Genomic DNA, 14,181 nt, shown 5'->3' with positions numbered 1-14,181 from the left:
TAGTAAACCTGCATGTTGATACGTGTAGTTTCTGAAATGCAGAGTGTGTAATGGTACAACATTTTGTTTCCTAATAGATATACCTTCAAGCTGATGTTTGACAAAGCCAGTCTAGGTCCAGTTGAAAGTTTTGCTGAATTAGTGAATTACTTGGAAGAGTATGATAGGAATTGGTTCATTGGAATGGTATCAGAGCCCCAATGGCAGCAGTCGGTACTACAGGAGAAACCATATCTTTTTTCCTTGGGCTATGATCCCAGTCTGGTGAGTACCACAAAAAGGGAGATTTTTATTTTTATACCATTGTTTTTATTATTAGCTTATTTGTAAAACAATGAATTTTATTATTTTTGAAAGCTTAATCATTAGTAGCTCCATTTAATTGACACTCCTGATTTAACCTTCAACCAGTTCACTATTAATTAGCCATGTTGTTGATTCACTTGTACTGTAAATGAAAAGAAATAAATGATTAATTTTGATTTTTAAAAATATAATAATCAGACAATCTAATCGTAGCAGTTCTTCAAGCATCTGTGGAGACAGAGGGAGAGCTGATGTTTCAGGCTGAGACCCTGTTTATATTTTGCTCCAGATTCAAACATCTGCAGTCTCTTGTATCTCCATAGCAGTTCCTTCCTAGATTTGATACTGAAGTTCATTGGTAGTACTACAGGGACTTGGGGGTTTCATTTTCTCTATCTATTGCCAAAATGATTTTGTTTATACAAATTTTGTAATTTTACTTGGTCATATTAAAACCATGTCTCTTTTGCAGAGCTTGTATACAGGACGTGTACTGTCACTTCAAGAAATGTTATTGCATGTTGGTCGATTAAATGCAGAAGCAATAAGAGGTCAGTGGGCCAACTTGTCTTGGGAGCTACTGTATGCTACAAACGATGATGAGGAACGATACAGTATACAAGCACATCCTGTGCTACTGAGAAATTTAACCGTGCAGTCAGCTAATCCTCCCCTTGGCTATCCCATCTATTCATCTCCACCAATTCATGTGTCTTTATTCTAAATGTAATTTATAGTACTGGTCAATCAGAACTGAGCTATTACTATAGAAACACTGAAAATCAAATGTCCTCACACTTCGGTATAGATTCAAAATGAACTAATATGATTAAGTGCACTACTTGGAAGCGTGTCAGCTATGCAAAAATAATTCAGGGTAATTGTAAAATTAGTTTCTTCCAAGTTTTTGTTCAGAATTGATGGATTTGTGTATACATGGAAAGTTGATGACAGAATGTAGTTGAGAAATTAAACAGGACTGCAGCCCTACTACTCCTGAAAAGTATGACCTGTTGAATTATGCTCAACTGCGCTCCCTGTGTTCTTACAGTATGCCAATATTTGGATTAGGAAAATGAAAAAAAAAACTATGAACCTGTATTTCAGCATGTGCCAGTCTCATTCAAGAGTAGAATGCAGTTCAGTATATTTTCTGCAAACATTTTAAATTCTAAAATGATGCCAGATTTTTAAAGCCATGAGACTGAAGAATTTTAAATGTCTCATTTCCAAAGATCTCATTACATCAAATATAAGAATTATTGAAAAATGTTAAATTTCTTTTTTTCATTAACTTTTGCCATAAATTTCTGATACCAAAAATGATATTTTATCCATTCTGTTTTTGATGAGAGCATTTTAGTTTTAGGGCAAGTAGTCTCATTCAAGATGACACAAATTTAAATGAAGTTTTGGAGATATCACTGAGGCTAAAATCTGATATTAATATCCTCTGGCACATTGAAATTAAATTGAATCATGTATGTATTTGTTAATTTTTTGATGAATTTTTATTTGGAAGCAAGAATTTAGGGTAGCAGTAAATTATTTTTATTAATTCTATAAACTTATTTCAAAGTCAGGTACAATGTTGGTATAGTGAATTGGTACTAATTCTTTGAATAATTGCCACTTTCTGAACTGAGCTATACTCTTGGTATTCATCTGCAATCTGAGAGAAAAGTCTGAAAATTCCCAAACAGGTACCGCACCATCTGATACTATCACAAGCCAAAATAAAATACAGAAGGAATTTATATGCACTGTAAAGGAAATGTACTAAAAGTGCCAGAAAACATGCATTCGTTTAAGAACATGTTTAAAATTTTCAACCAAGCAAGAATTAATCTTCAGCATTATTAATAGTGCCTTTTAAGTGTTGCACAATATGAATTGGTTAATAAATCCTTTCACTGTCCAATTAATATAATATTTTATAGTATGCTGGTATTTTAGTTCAGTTTTTCAGAGATGAGCAATAAATTTTTAAATCAAATTTGTTAGAGTTATAGATTTGTATATATTGAAGTTACAATAAAGATGTGTACAAACATTTCAGCTTTGACTTTTGCAGTTTAAGTATTTATATATAATAGAAAATCTATTGCTTCTTAACCTTAAAATTAAATCTTTACCTACTCCAAACACCTAGTGTTTTGTCATTCTGGATTACTAAAATGCTCTACAGATCTTGCACATCTCCTGCAAAGGTAACTGACATTGCAGATAGAATTGCACAGTAGCACTGTAATAGTCAAAACTTTGTACTTATTCAGCAGATGCTCACCATTTAGATAAATGTAAAGAATAGGTTAAAGATAAATCTGGATTTATTCGAGGATGAGATACAATAGGTGACAATTCTATAGATCTCTCTTTTTCTGGATCTCATCTCCCAGTGCTATACAGCGGGTTTCTCCAGAACTTAGAATGATGAACGAACAGAAATATTTTTATGTCAGGATGGTATGTGAGTTAGAGGGGTACTGGCTCTGAATCAGTTCAATTCAATATATCCTTGTCATTTGTGTTGATAAAAGTTAAATGTCTGGAACATGCTGTTTGAGTAATTATTTTGCAGATCGTGCATACTCAAGCTATTGACCCTATTCTCACTACAACTATCAGACAAGAGGTATAGAGACCTTGGGTTCAGGAACAGTTATTACCCTGCAACCATCAGGCTCCAAAACCATCCTGAACTGACCTCATTCACCATTCATCTGAACTGCTTCTACAGCCTCACTTTCAAGGACATTTTACAACTTATCAGTATTATTTATACTATTTTTTTTGTACATATCAGACTTTGTTTATGTACAGTGTTTTGTAAAATTATATTCTATTTTTCCCCCTATAAATGCCTACAAAAAATAAATCAAGGTAATATATGATAACATAAATTGTGTGCTAGAGGTGCAGGAAATGAATATTCAGAGTTGCCATTCAAACGCAGTGCTTTAACCTGAACGTAAACAGGAAAAACTCTGGAGATTGAAATCCAAGCACCACACACCAAATACTGGAGGAGTTCAGCAGGACAGTCAACATCTATGGAAAAGAGTAAACAATTGACATTTGGGCTGAGACCCTTCATTCGGACTGGGGGGAAAGAAGGTCAGAAGTCAGAGCAAGGTGGGGGGGGGGGCGGGAGGAATACTCCCGGTGAGCTCTCAACAAGGCCCTATATAATTGAGAGTTTACTCTTGTAGTCAAAATCTCTTGGTGAATCCTACCATACAATCTACCTTATTGTATATTACTGTATTGCCTTCTGGCTCTGACTTTTTTCCAATCGTGATTCTACCCCTCCCCCTGCCTTTTTGCTCTGATTTATCCAGTCCTAATGAAGATTCTGGGCCAAAAACATCGACTGTTTATGCTTTTCCATAGATACAACCTGGCCTGCTGAGTTCCTCCAGCATTTTGTGTTTGTTGCTTTGTCCTAAATATGTTAGAGTTTATTGATAGTTGTTGCAGTCAGCCTGGTAAGTGAAGACTGTTCTACCAGACTTCTGATTTGATCCTTGAAGATTGAGACAAGATCTTATATGGGTTTATTCAATAAACTTGGATACATAGAGTCAGACTGAATATATTGACAATGGTTATTGGAATGAGAGAACACAATTGGGAATAAATAGATCCTGTTAAGCGTGCAGGTTGTTACTAGTGATGAAGGGTTTCTGCCCGAAATGTTGACTGTATTTTTTTTCATAGATGCTGCCTGACCTGCTGAGTTCCTCCAGTATTTTGTGTGTGTTGCTCAGACTTCCAGCATCTGCAGATTTTCTCTTGTTTGAGGTTCCGTAGGGATTGGTGCTTGAGCCTCAGCTTTTCACAATCTATGACCAATTTCACAGAGGGGACCAAAGGTTATATTTTCATACTGGGTCTTAGTGGGGGTTACAATCTGCTGTTTGGACAATTTAAGCGCCAATCCAGGTAGGCTGGGGGCTCCTCTATCTGCAAAACTGAGACTGGCCCTGGCTGCTATGGTTTGCGTCTGCGAACTTTGCGGTGATTTGCCCCGCTAATATGATGAACTGAATACAAGGCCTGGGGCCTGCTCTGGGCTGGTCCAGGGATTTGGATGTAAAGACTCAGTTTGGGTCGGAATGCTGTTGTTGCTCGCTTCTATTGTTTGCATGATTTGATTTTTTTTCCCCCCCTCTCACTGCGCATTGGGAGTTGGTTTTTTTAGGTTCTTCTGTGTTCCTTGCTTTGCAACTGCTTGTAAGCAAACAAATCTCTGTTGTATAATTTATACATTCTTTGAGCATTAATGTACTTTGAAACAATAGAGGGAACTCTAAGCTTGCAGATAGTTATGGATAAGGATATGATTGGAACTTGGGGTGGGGGGTGGACAGGGAGGGAGTGCTGCTACAGTGTTAGGGAGTGACTGTGGGAAGTAAACTGAAAGCAGCTGTCATTGGGCAAGTTCACAGCCAAGAGGTGGACGCCATTTAAACTGGTCAGAATTCGCAAACCACATGATGGCAGACGGATGGCAAAATTCACAAAACTTAAATGATGAAGATAATATGATAGAGCATAAACTTGTTACAGAGCGTAGCAAAGATTTGCCAGATTGATTGCTGGGATGTTTGGTTTATCACATGAAGAAAAATTAACCAGATTACACCTATAATCTATAGATTTTAGAACAATGACAGATGTTCTCATTGAAACATACTGAATTCTTACAAGACGAGATTCTGCGGATGCTAGATATCTTGAGAAACACAAACAAAATGCTGGAGGAACTCAGCAAGTCATACAGCATCCATGGAGGGGAATAAACAGTTGACGTTTGGAGCCAAGCCCCTTCATCAGGACCAGAAAGGAAGGGGGCAAAAGCCAGATTAAGGTGTGGTGGGGAGGGGAAAAATTACAAACGGGCAGGTGATAGGTGAGACCAGTTGGTTGAGGTGGGTTTAAGAAAGAAGTTGGGAGGTGAAAAATGGAAGAGGTAAACAGCTGAAGGAATCTGATAGGAAAGGACAGTTGGACCATGGAGGAAAAGGAAGGAGCATAACCATAGGGAGGTGATGGGTGGGTGAGGTGGGTGACAGTATAACCAAAATGGGGGGGGGGGGGAGAGAGAGAAAAAATTACCAGAAATGACTAAAATTTATGTTCATCCCATCAGGTTGGAGGCTATTCAGATGGAATATGGAGTGTTGTTCCTCCAACCTGAGTGTGGTCTCATCATGACAGTAGAGGAAGCCATGGACAGAAACGTCAGAATGGGAATGGTAAGCTGAACTGAAATGGGTAGTGACCAGGAGATCCTGCCTTTTGTGACAGACAGAGCGAAGGTGTTCAAAAAAGCAGTCTCCCCCCCCCCCATCAACATTGGATCTCACTGATGTAGAGGAGGAGATTACACAGAGTACTAGATACAATGGATGATCCTCGCCAACTTGCAGGTGAAGTACCACCTCATCTGGATGAACTGTTTGGGGCCGTGAACAGTAGTGACGGAGGAGGTGTAGGTGCAGGTGTAACACTTACCATACTTGCAGGGATAAGTGCCAAGAGGGAGTGTTGAGGGGAATCAGTGGACAAGGATTCCTATGGAAAGTGGAGATGGGAGGTGTTTGGATGGAAAGGTATGTCTAGTGGTAGGATTCCATTGGAAGTGGTGGATTACAGAGAATGATGTGCTGTAGCTAAAGACAGGAGAAGCCTATCTATTATAAGTAGTGAGAGGATGAGGTGTGGGAAGTGGAGGAGATGCAAGTGAGGGCTGCATTGATGGTGGAAGGGGAAACCCCTTTCTCTGAACAAAATCTCAGATGTTATGGTTAGAAATCCTTACTCTGAGAAAAGAGAATAGCATTTTTACAAGTGAAAGTGTGGGAAAAGGTAAACCCACTATGCCAGTAGTTTTATGAAATACGTCAGTGGATAGTCTGTCCCCAGAAATGGAGGCAGAGAGATCAAGAAAGGAGAGAAAAGTGTCAGATGGACCAAGTAAACTTGAGGTGGAGTTTGGAAGCAAAGTTGATGAAATTGATGAGATCAGCATTGGTGTAGGAAGCAGCAACAATGCAGTCATCAATGTTGTAGAGAGATTCTTAGAGGGATAAATGAAGATTTCATACTCTATCTGGTTTAATGCTTGGAATCAGTCATTTGTGATAGAATTGAAGAATATTTTTTACTCACAGGTACTAAATATTTGATAGTTCTCTATCCCGGAAGGTTGTGGAGACTGAATAGTAAATGTTGACAGAGCTGCTAAGAACAACTTTGTTGTATTTGAACAATATTTAAAATCCCAGGATTTTAGTTATTAAGGGAAAGAAGTTCTGCGATAAATGATCAGCCATGACCTTACGGATGGCAGAGCAGACATGAGTCAAAAGGCCTACTTCTCCTATTTATTTTCTTGTGTCAGGTCATTTGGTTGAATAAAGTAATAGATACACTGGCAGAAATCTGTTAGCAAGTTTAAGGCATGCATTTACAAACACATAGATTTTGACCCTTCTGACATGGTTGCAACATGTCTGAAATGAAGTCTAAAGTGATCAAGTAGTGCTCAGGAAGGGAGGAGGCAGGGTGAGGAGTTGTTGGTAGTGTGCAGGTTTGCCGTGTGAGAAAAGGAAACAGTGATGTATGTTAAGAAAGCACAGGCATAAGTGCTTGCTTTTTTTAAGTCAACTAAATACCGCAAAGTTAAACTTGGTTGATCTGCCAACATTTCTACTCAAGTGTCCTGGATGATTTTCAGCACTTCCACATCAATGACGTCTTCAGAGAAGAGAAAGTAGCTTAACAGTACTTAACATTTACTTCCTTGCCTGTGTTTTCTGAAGAAGCTAATTCATTCATATATGAAGACTAGTAACCCATATCCTGAATGCCCATCTGGATCTTGAGTCTTAATGTATTGTAATTATATCAAACCAGAAGTTAATGACAACAACTGAATGACATCATTTCTCTTGCTATACTCAATGAACCTCTTTCTGTACCCAGGCTGCATTAAGCTTGGGTCTGATCTGCTTAGTATCCCTCAGTGCCACAAAACATGTTTGCCTATTTACATACTGCTAGGGTTAGGTTCATCAGAGATTTGAATGTAAACCAATTCCTGAGTGGCCCCCAGCAGAAACAAACTGGTTAATCTAGTTATTTTAGAGGTCCTGGCACTACAAGAATAGGTACTGAAAAAAATTCAATTGAATAGGGGGGGAAAAATTTTGTGGTTAGCTTCATTTCTGATAGCTTAATCTGACAAAACATTAACAACGTCACAAATTTGGGTAACATAAATCACAGATTTATACATTTGCTTCCCTCTCTCTTCTCGTCCCCCACCCCAACACGTTTTTATTCTGGTGTTTTCCCCTTTTCTTTCCATTCCTGAAGAAGGGTCTCAATTATTCATTTCCATTGATGCTGCCTGACTTGAGTTCCTCCAGCATTTTATGTGTTGCTTTGGATTTCCAACATCTGCAGAATTTCTCATGTTTAAAATTTGCATAGTACCTTTCACATTCTTAAATTGTGTCGAGAATACAAAAAGCATTACAGAATTTACCTAATGTAAATAACTTAATAAATGACATTATGCAAAGTAAACAATAAAACTAATAAGCAAAACATGCATTACCTTCAAATAAAGCAAAATAGCCATAGCTTCAAGTTGCTTTAACCTTTTTCTTTCCAAAATATGTGGCATCAGCATCCTTAATCATGAAAAATTGCCAACAAAAAATTGTCAGAAAAGAACAAGCTGTTCATACTATTGTGATGTAGGCAAATCTCACTGGCATTATAAAATCTACTTTGGCATGCTTAGATTATTTGAGGATACACCACATCATGAATATTCTAATTATATTGTAGTTTATTACCGTGCTGTTAAGCAGAGCAGAATCCATTTAGTGCCACGAATATATCTGCTATTAATTGGTATTTGAAGGGCAATTATCAAAAATGCTAGAAATACTGAACAGACCAAACAGCAACTGTGGAAAGAGAAACACAGTTAACATTTCAGGACGAAAATATTAATCGTGTTTCTCTTTCTACAGTGCTGCTTGAGTGTTTACAGCATTTCCCATTTTTAGTTTAAAATTAAATGGAAAATGTTATTGTTCACAATAATCTAGAGTTATGTAGAGATCAGCTTACCTGCTTTCAACATGGATTTAATATTTGGCCAGTGTAAGATTACTCACTTTTAAAGTCATCTTGAAATGTTATGTTAAAATTTACTGAATTCATTGTTAAATATTTTGCTGAGTTCCGTAAGATATTACATAATCCAAAAGACTGCGATTGCTGCAATCATGAAAAAGTCATGCCAGCGGCTCTACTTCATTAATTGAGGAGATTTGGTATGTCATCAGATTTCAACATTCTGACTGGGTGCATCACCACCTGGTATGGAGACTAATGTGCAGGGTCAAAAGAGGCTGCAGCGGAGGTTGTAGACTAACACGGCTTCATCCCCACCATCGAGGACATCTCCAAGAGGCAGTGCCTGAAAGTGATATTCACTATTAAAGACCTTAATCATCCAGGACATGCCCTCTTCTCGTTTCTACCATCAGCAAAGAGGTAGAAGAGCCTCAAGCCCCATACTCAGTATTTTAGGGAAAACAACTTCACCGCCATCATCAGAATTCTGATTAGTCCATGAACCCATGAATATTCTTCCTCTTATGGACTATTTTTTGTAACAGTAACTTATGCTTTGCACTGTACTGGTGCTGTAAAACAACTAATCCCAGTGATAATGAGCCCAATTCAGATTCTGTGATATTTACAAGAAACTATGAATTCACAATTAGGGCACTTGGCTTTTGCATCATACAATCAATACATTTGAAATTATTTGAAGTGGGGGACACCAATAATAAATTGTAATAGTTATACCACTGTCGACCATTTAATAATTTGTTTTTCAGAAAGGTATTCTTTATATTATCCAATGTACCTCTAATGCAGATACTGAATATTGTTGACAACATGTACTATTATACCAATAAAATCTTTGCATTGAAATAGATTTAGTTAGTCTTCCATATAAAATAAGGCTCTTCAAAACACTTAACCTAATATAGGAAAGGGACCATGTGGCAGGGACTAGAGTGGATAGCTATTTCATCAGGAGTATAGATTCACCTAAAGACAGATCTTTGTTATATAATCAGATGATGAAAGGATGGGAGCAGATATTGTGATTTGCAAAATAGCCTAATTGTTAATTCTGCCACAGAACACTACAGAGACTTGGGGAAAAAAATGGAGTAAAGGTCCTTTTCAAGATTTAAATTTCTTTTTCATTATTAAAAATTCTTATTAATGTCTTCTGATTTTAACTCTGAGCCTTACCATGCTATGCTACTAAAGAGCTGATAAACTCTACTGATAGTTTCTTAATAAAAAGGAATTGTCAAAATACATTGATTAATTATAGTAAATTATACCTACCAATCCACTTTTCAAATTCTTAATTCTCTTTACTGACACCTTGTCAGCTACCAGCCAGGCCCAGGTTGGAGTGTACTGCCACAGGTAAACATAAAGCAGCAATGGCTGCTCTGAAATCCACATCTCCTTTAATTCGTTTGCCATTCCAACTAATATCAGTCGAGCACAACGGGCTGTTGGCATTTTGCAGGTTTGTTCTGAACTCTTAGTTGTAGTCTAAAGAAAGCATAAAAACACTGCAAAAATACAGTAGAATAATCCATATTTCCCTGTACAGTATTTAAACATGCCAGGCAACTAATCAGTGTCTCAAATGAAAGTGGGGATTCAAAAGACAACATTTAACTGTATCTAACTGATATTTTTGTCAGTTTTCCTTGTTTTTTTATTTTAATCTACTGTTCCTGAATCAAGATAATACTTACTTGCCTAGTATTTTGCAGTTACCCTGTACTACATCGGTATTTTCAATAACATGAACATTGTAACCACTGAGTTTTATTTAAAAGAATGGTTAATGCAGTAAACCTATTACCACTGTGGCTTTTCATAGGACATTAATGATGATCCTCAAACTATCTAGCATCAACTACCCATGATCAGTACATCTATAACCTGTTTTACCTTATTTATCTCTTCAGTAAAAGCATTTTTCACAATATTTGAGTGGACAAATCCTGGACAAACCATGCTGATTACAATTCCTGGGTAATTAGCAAGCTCTGGTCGAAGAGAATTAAAAAATCCCTGGAAAACAGAATACATAAATGGGATCATAACATTTTGCATTTATGATATAACGATCAAAATATTTTTATTTTCATTTTTACTGTTGGTGCACTTAAGAGTATAGTTACCAGAATTTTACTAGACTGTAAATCTTATCTTGTGTACAAGATAATAAGAGGAATAGATAGAGTGGATAGCCAGCGCCTCTTCCCCAGGGCACCACTGCTCAATACAAGAGGACATGGCTTTAAGGTAAGGGGTGGGAAGTTCAAGGGGGATATTAGAGGACGGTTTTTTACTCAGAGAGTGGTTGATGTGTGGAATGTACTGCCTGAGTCAGTGGTGGAGGCAGATACACTAGTGAAGTTTAAGAGACTACCAGACAGGTATATGGAGGAATTTAAGGTGGGGGCTTATATGGGAGGCAGGGTTTGAGGGTCAGCACAACATTGTGGGCTGAAGGGCCTGTACTGTGCTGTACTATTCTGTTCTACATATTTGCACAAAAATACTTGAGTGATTTAATTTATGTGTGATTAATGAAAATATTATATTTTCTACTGGAGTCTTAGGAAAGGATCATGCAATTAAGTTTCCAAATGGGCTTATAAATTACTTGGTCCAGATGGAATGCATGCAAGATCTTTGAAGAAAATAAGGGAGAAAACTACAATGGCCTGGTTAGAGTCTTTCAAATATCTACAGATTTGAGGTGGTGCCCAAGAACTGGAACATACAAACATTAAACCTTATTTTGTGCAGGGATAAACCCAGCACTTGACAGCAATCAAGTAGGCCTAACCCTAATTGTGGGGAAAGTTTAGAAACAATAGTCAAGGGCAGAATTAGTAATCATATGCACAAGTGGAGATTAAGCAAAGTAAGCCAGTGTGGACTTTTTATTAAAAAGGCAAGTTGTGTCCGACTGATTCAATATAATTTTTTAGATTAAGTAACAAGAGTCCATGTCAGAAATGCAGTTGAAATGATAGATATGGACATCCAACAGGCATTGAATGAAGTGCCACGTACTGGGCTTGTTTTCAATCCTGAAATCCATGGAACAGAAGAGGCTGTGGTGCCATAAGGAAAAAGGTGGCTCAATAACAGAAAATAGAAAAGAGTTGTACAAGGTTGTTTTGCAGTTTCAAGGGCTTTATGGTAGAGCTCCCCAGAGGTCAATATTAGTACCACTGCTTTTCTCAAATTTCAGTGTACAGGTCACAATTTACAAATTGCAAGTGACAGAAAACTTAAAGGCATTGTGAATTGTGGAAGAGACAGCAATTAAACCTAAAGGGGATTTAGACAGCCGGATAGAAATGGATAAATTAATGCTGAGAAATGTAAAGTGTATCATTTTGGTAGGAAAATGAGAAGAAGCTATTATAAACAAGGAGGCATAATTCTAATAAGGACAAGTGGGAGAAAAGGGACTTGGGGAATAAGTACATAACGAATTGAAAGTGACGGGGCTGTTTGAGGAGTTGTTATAATAGCATGCCTTATAAATTGAACAATAAGAGTACAAGGTTATATTGCATTTCTACAGATCACTGGCTCAGCCAAAACTTTATTATCGATGTCAAGGCTTTAGACAGGGTTGAGAAGAGTTTCACTGAAATAATTCTAGTGATAGACTTCAATGTTATGGATGGACCGGAGAAACTGTAATTGTTTTCTTTAGAACTGGGAAGATAAGAACGTAAAGCCTTAGGCAGAGAGGATAAAGAGAAACTAGCCCCATTGACAGAGATGACATGGAAAGAAAAAGACTGGAAAAGAACCAAAACCAACATGATGAAAAACTTTTCTTTTTAAATGAGGAAAAATGGCATGGCTGAGCATTCATCACCAGAAATACTGAACGGCAACTATCTGAAGGAGTTGGATAAATGCTGAAAGAGTTTGTAGAGCTTTGGGAAGAGGGCAGCAGTGGGATCCGCTGGATTGCTCTTACATTGTGCTGATATAAACTTGACAGGACTATTGCACTTCCTTGCTGAAATCAATTTGTGCTTTAACAGCAGAGAGTTTGCTACTGTAAACAAAAATAAATCAGATCCAAGTATCTCCAAGGATTTACAGTTGTGCTTGTACTTGATAATGGAGCAAATACATTGTGTTTCTGCTGACATTATCAATGCAATGCACAGCATCTTACAAAAACAAAAGAATACTTTTTTTCCTTTTTTGGGAGACAACTACTTTTTGCTGATAGAGCAATACGTTCAGAATTTGAATTAAAATTTAACTTTTTAATAATACAATTTTAATTATCCTTAATTATATACATTCAGTTCTTTATCAAAACTACAAGCATTTTTAAAGGTTACGTTCTTAAATTAAAGATTCATGCAAAATTAATAACTCTACACCATTCAAAAACTAACTGCTGAAGAATAATAGTCAATTTGTTAAAATTGTAATACCCAAAATAATCACCAAACTCTGTTAAACCGACTACCTGAAGAGCATGTTTACTACTTGCATATCCTGTAGAAGCCGGTGCTGCAGCCAGGCCAGCCAAACTACTGACAGTGACTATCTGTCCTTGCCCCTGTTTAACCATGTAGGGTAAAACACACTTGGTCATTGACACTGTACCAAAGAAGTTTAGTTTCATAATAGCTTTGTAAACATCAAAGCATGTGTCCAGAAAAAGGGACCGCTGAGAACGTCCAGCATTATTGACCAAAATGTCGATCTGAAAAATATCAAAGATAATATGCAATAGTAAGTTTGAGTATTTCTTGGTTAAACAATAGTTTCAGCATAAAAATCCTAACGTGCGTCTTCTGTAATCACCAAATTATACCGTTCTACTTGTTTTGAGTGAGATCCAGGAAATCAGCCCATGATTCAGATTACCATATACAACTTTTTCTTAGCACATATAAAAATTTGGAAAATGTCAACGATAATTAAAATGGAGAAATAAAGTTTCTTGGCAGGGTAATCTCAAAAAGTCAAATGTGTTCTGGTTCTCATTTAGCCTTCACATTGGGAAATAGGGGAAATTAAGGTGATTGTTTAAAAAAATTATTTTAACCAATTGGTCACTAGTTTGTATTATAGTTTACCTCAGTCATCACAAACAGTTAATACTTTTTTTAATATATTATTCTGCATGCGCAAGACAACTTTTACCAAACCTTACCAAGGTGCAGCATTGACAAATGTCCCAAAACTATATATTTTATTTTTCTCTTCAATTCTGCACAAACTAAACTAACATCTATAAAATTGTGGATACAATTTTAAGGTCATTTGAATATTTGTTGAAGTAACTGAAAAATGATACACAGAATCACTGCTTATCAGTATTGCTCTATAGTCTTGTCCATATTCTTGACATTTAGATGGGTTTATAATGACAGAAAAAAATAGTAAAGACAAAAGTAAATATTGTTATAATTATTTCAGATTGTACCATTTACACATGGTTAAGGGCAGCTGGTACTGATTGCTACTTAAAAATAAATATATATAAATCTATGGGTAAATGGCATACACAACTTAAGATGCATTATTTATCAATTACAATTTTTTAAACACACAGATGCCATAAATAAACAATAGTACAATCAGCAGCATGGAGGAACTAGACAAATTCTAATATCAAATGTAACCCTTCATCTGAAATAAATAATGAATTAAATGGTTTATGTCCTTATTAGTTTCCTT

General features: G+C 36.7%; 2 protein-coding genes across 8 annotated transcripts in view; one reads left to right on the top strand and one right to left on the bottom strand.

Moving 5' to 3' along the window:
• The window catches only part of pcnx4 (pecanex 4), a 55,098-nt gene that overhangs the window by 28,005 nt on the left and 12,912 nt on the right, over nt 1–14,181 (top strand). For 2 of the 6 annotated variants that reach the window (XM_063046691.1, XM_063046700.1), the window contains exons 10-11: nt 78–264; nt 779–2,868. In XM_063046691.1, the coding sequence (XP_062902761.1) occupies nt 78–264; nt 779–1,030 (439 nt within the window). In that variant the 3' untranslated portion in view covers nt 1,031–2,868. The other 4 variants (XM_063046727.1, XM_063046718.1, XM_063046709.1 and 1 more) reach the window with 4 other exon arrangements.
• dhrs7 (dehydrogenase/reductase (SDR family) member 7) overlaps nt 370–14,181 on the bottom strand; it is a 29,031-nt gene continuing 15,219 nt past the window's right edge. Inside the window, exons 5-9 of one of the 2 annotated variants that reach the window (XM_063046758.1) lie at nt 12,962–13,201; nt 10,390–10,512; nt 9,766–9,981; nt 7,937–8,012; nt 370–448 (exon numbers count right to left, since the gene is read on the bottom strand). In XM_063046758.1, coding sequence (XP_062902828.1) covers nt 7,965–8,012; nt 9,766–9,981; nt 10,390–10,512; nt 12,962–13,201 — 627 coding nt within the window. In that variant the 3' untranslated portion in view covers nt 370–448; nt 7,937–7,964. Of the gene's footprint in view, nt 449–7,936; nt 8,013–8,677; nt 8,813–9,765; nt 9,982–10,389; nt 10,513–12,961; nt 13,202–14,181 lie in introns of those variants that run through there. The other variant, XM_063046750.1, reaches the window with a different exon arrangement.

Source organism: Mobula hypostoma, chromosome 1 (genome assembly GCF_963921235.1).
Source record: "Mobula hypostoma chromosome 1, sMobHyp1.1, whole genome shotgun sequence".
Lineage (NCBI taxonomy): Eukaryota > Metazoa > Chordata > Chondrichthyes > Myliobatiformes > Myliobatidae > Mobula > Mobula hypostoma.
This window is presented reverse-complemented; position numbering and strand designations above follow the sequence as displayed.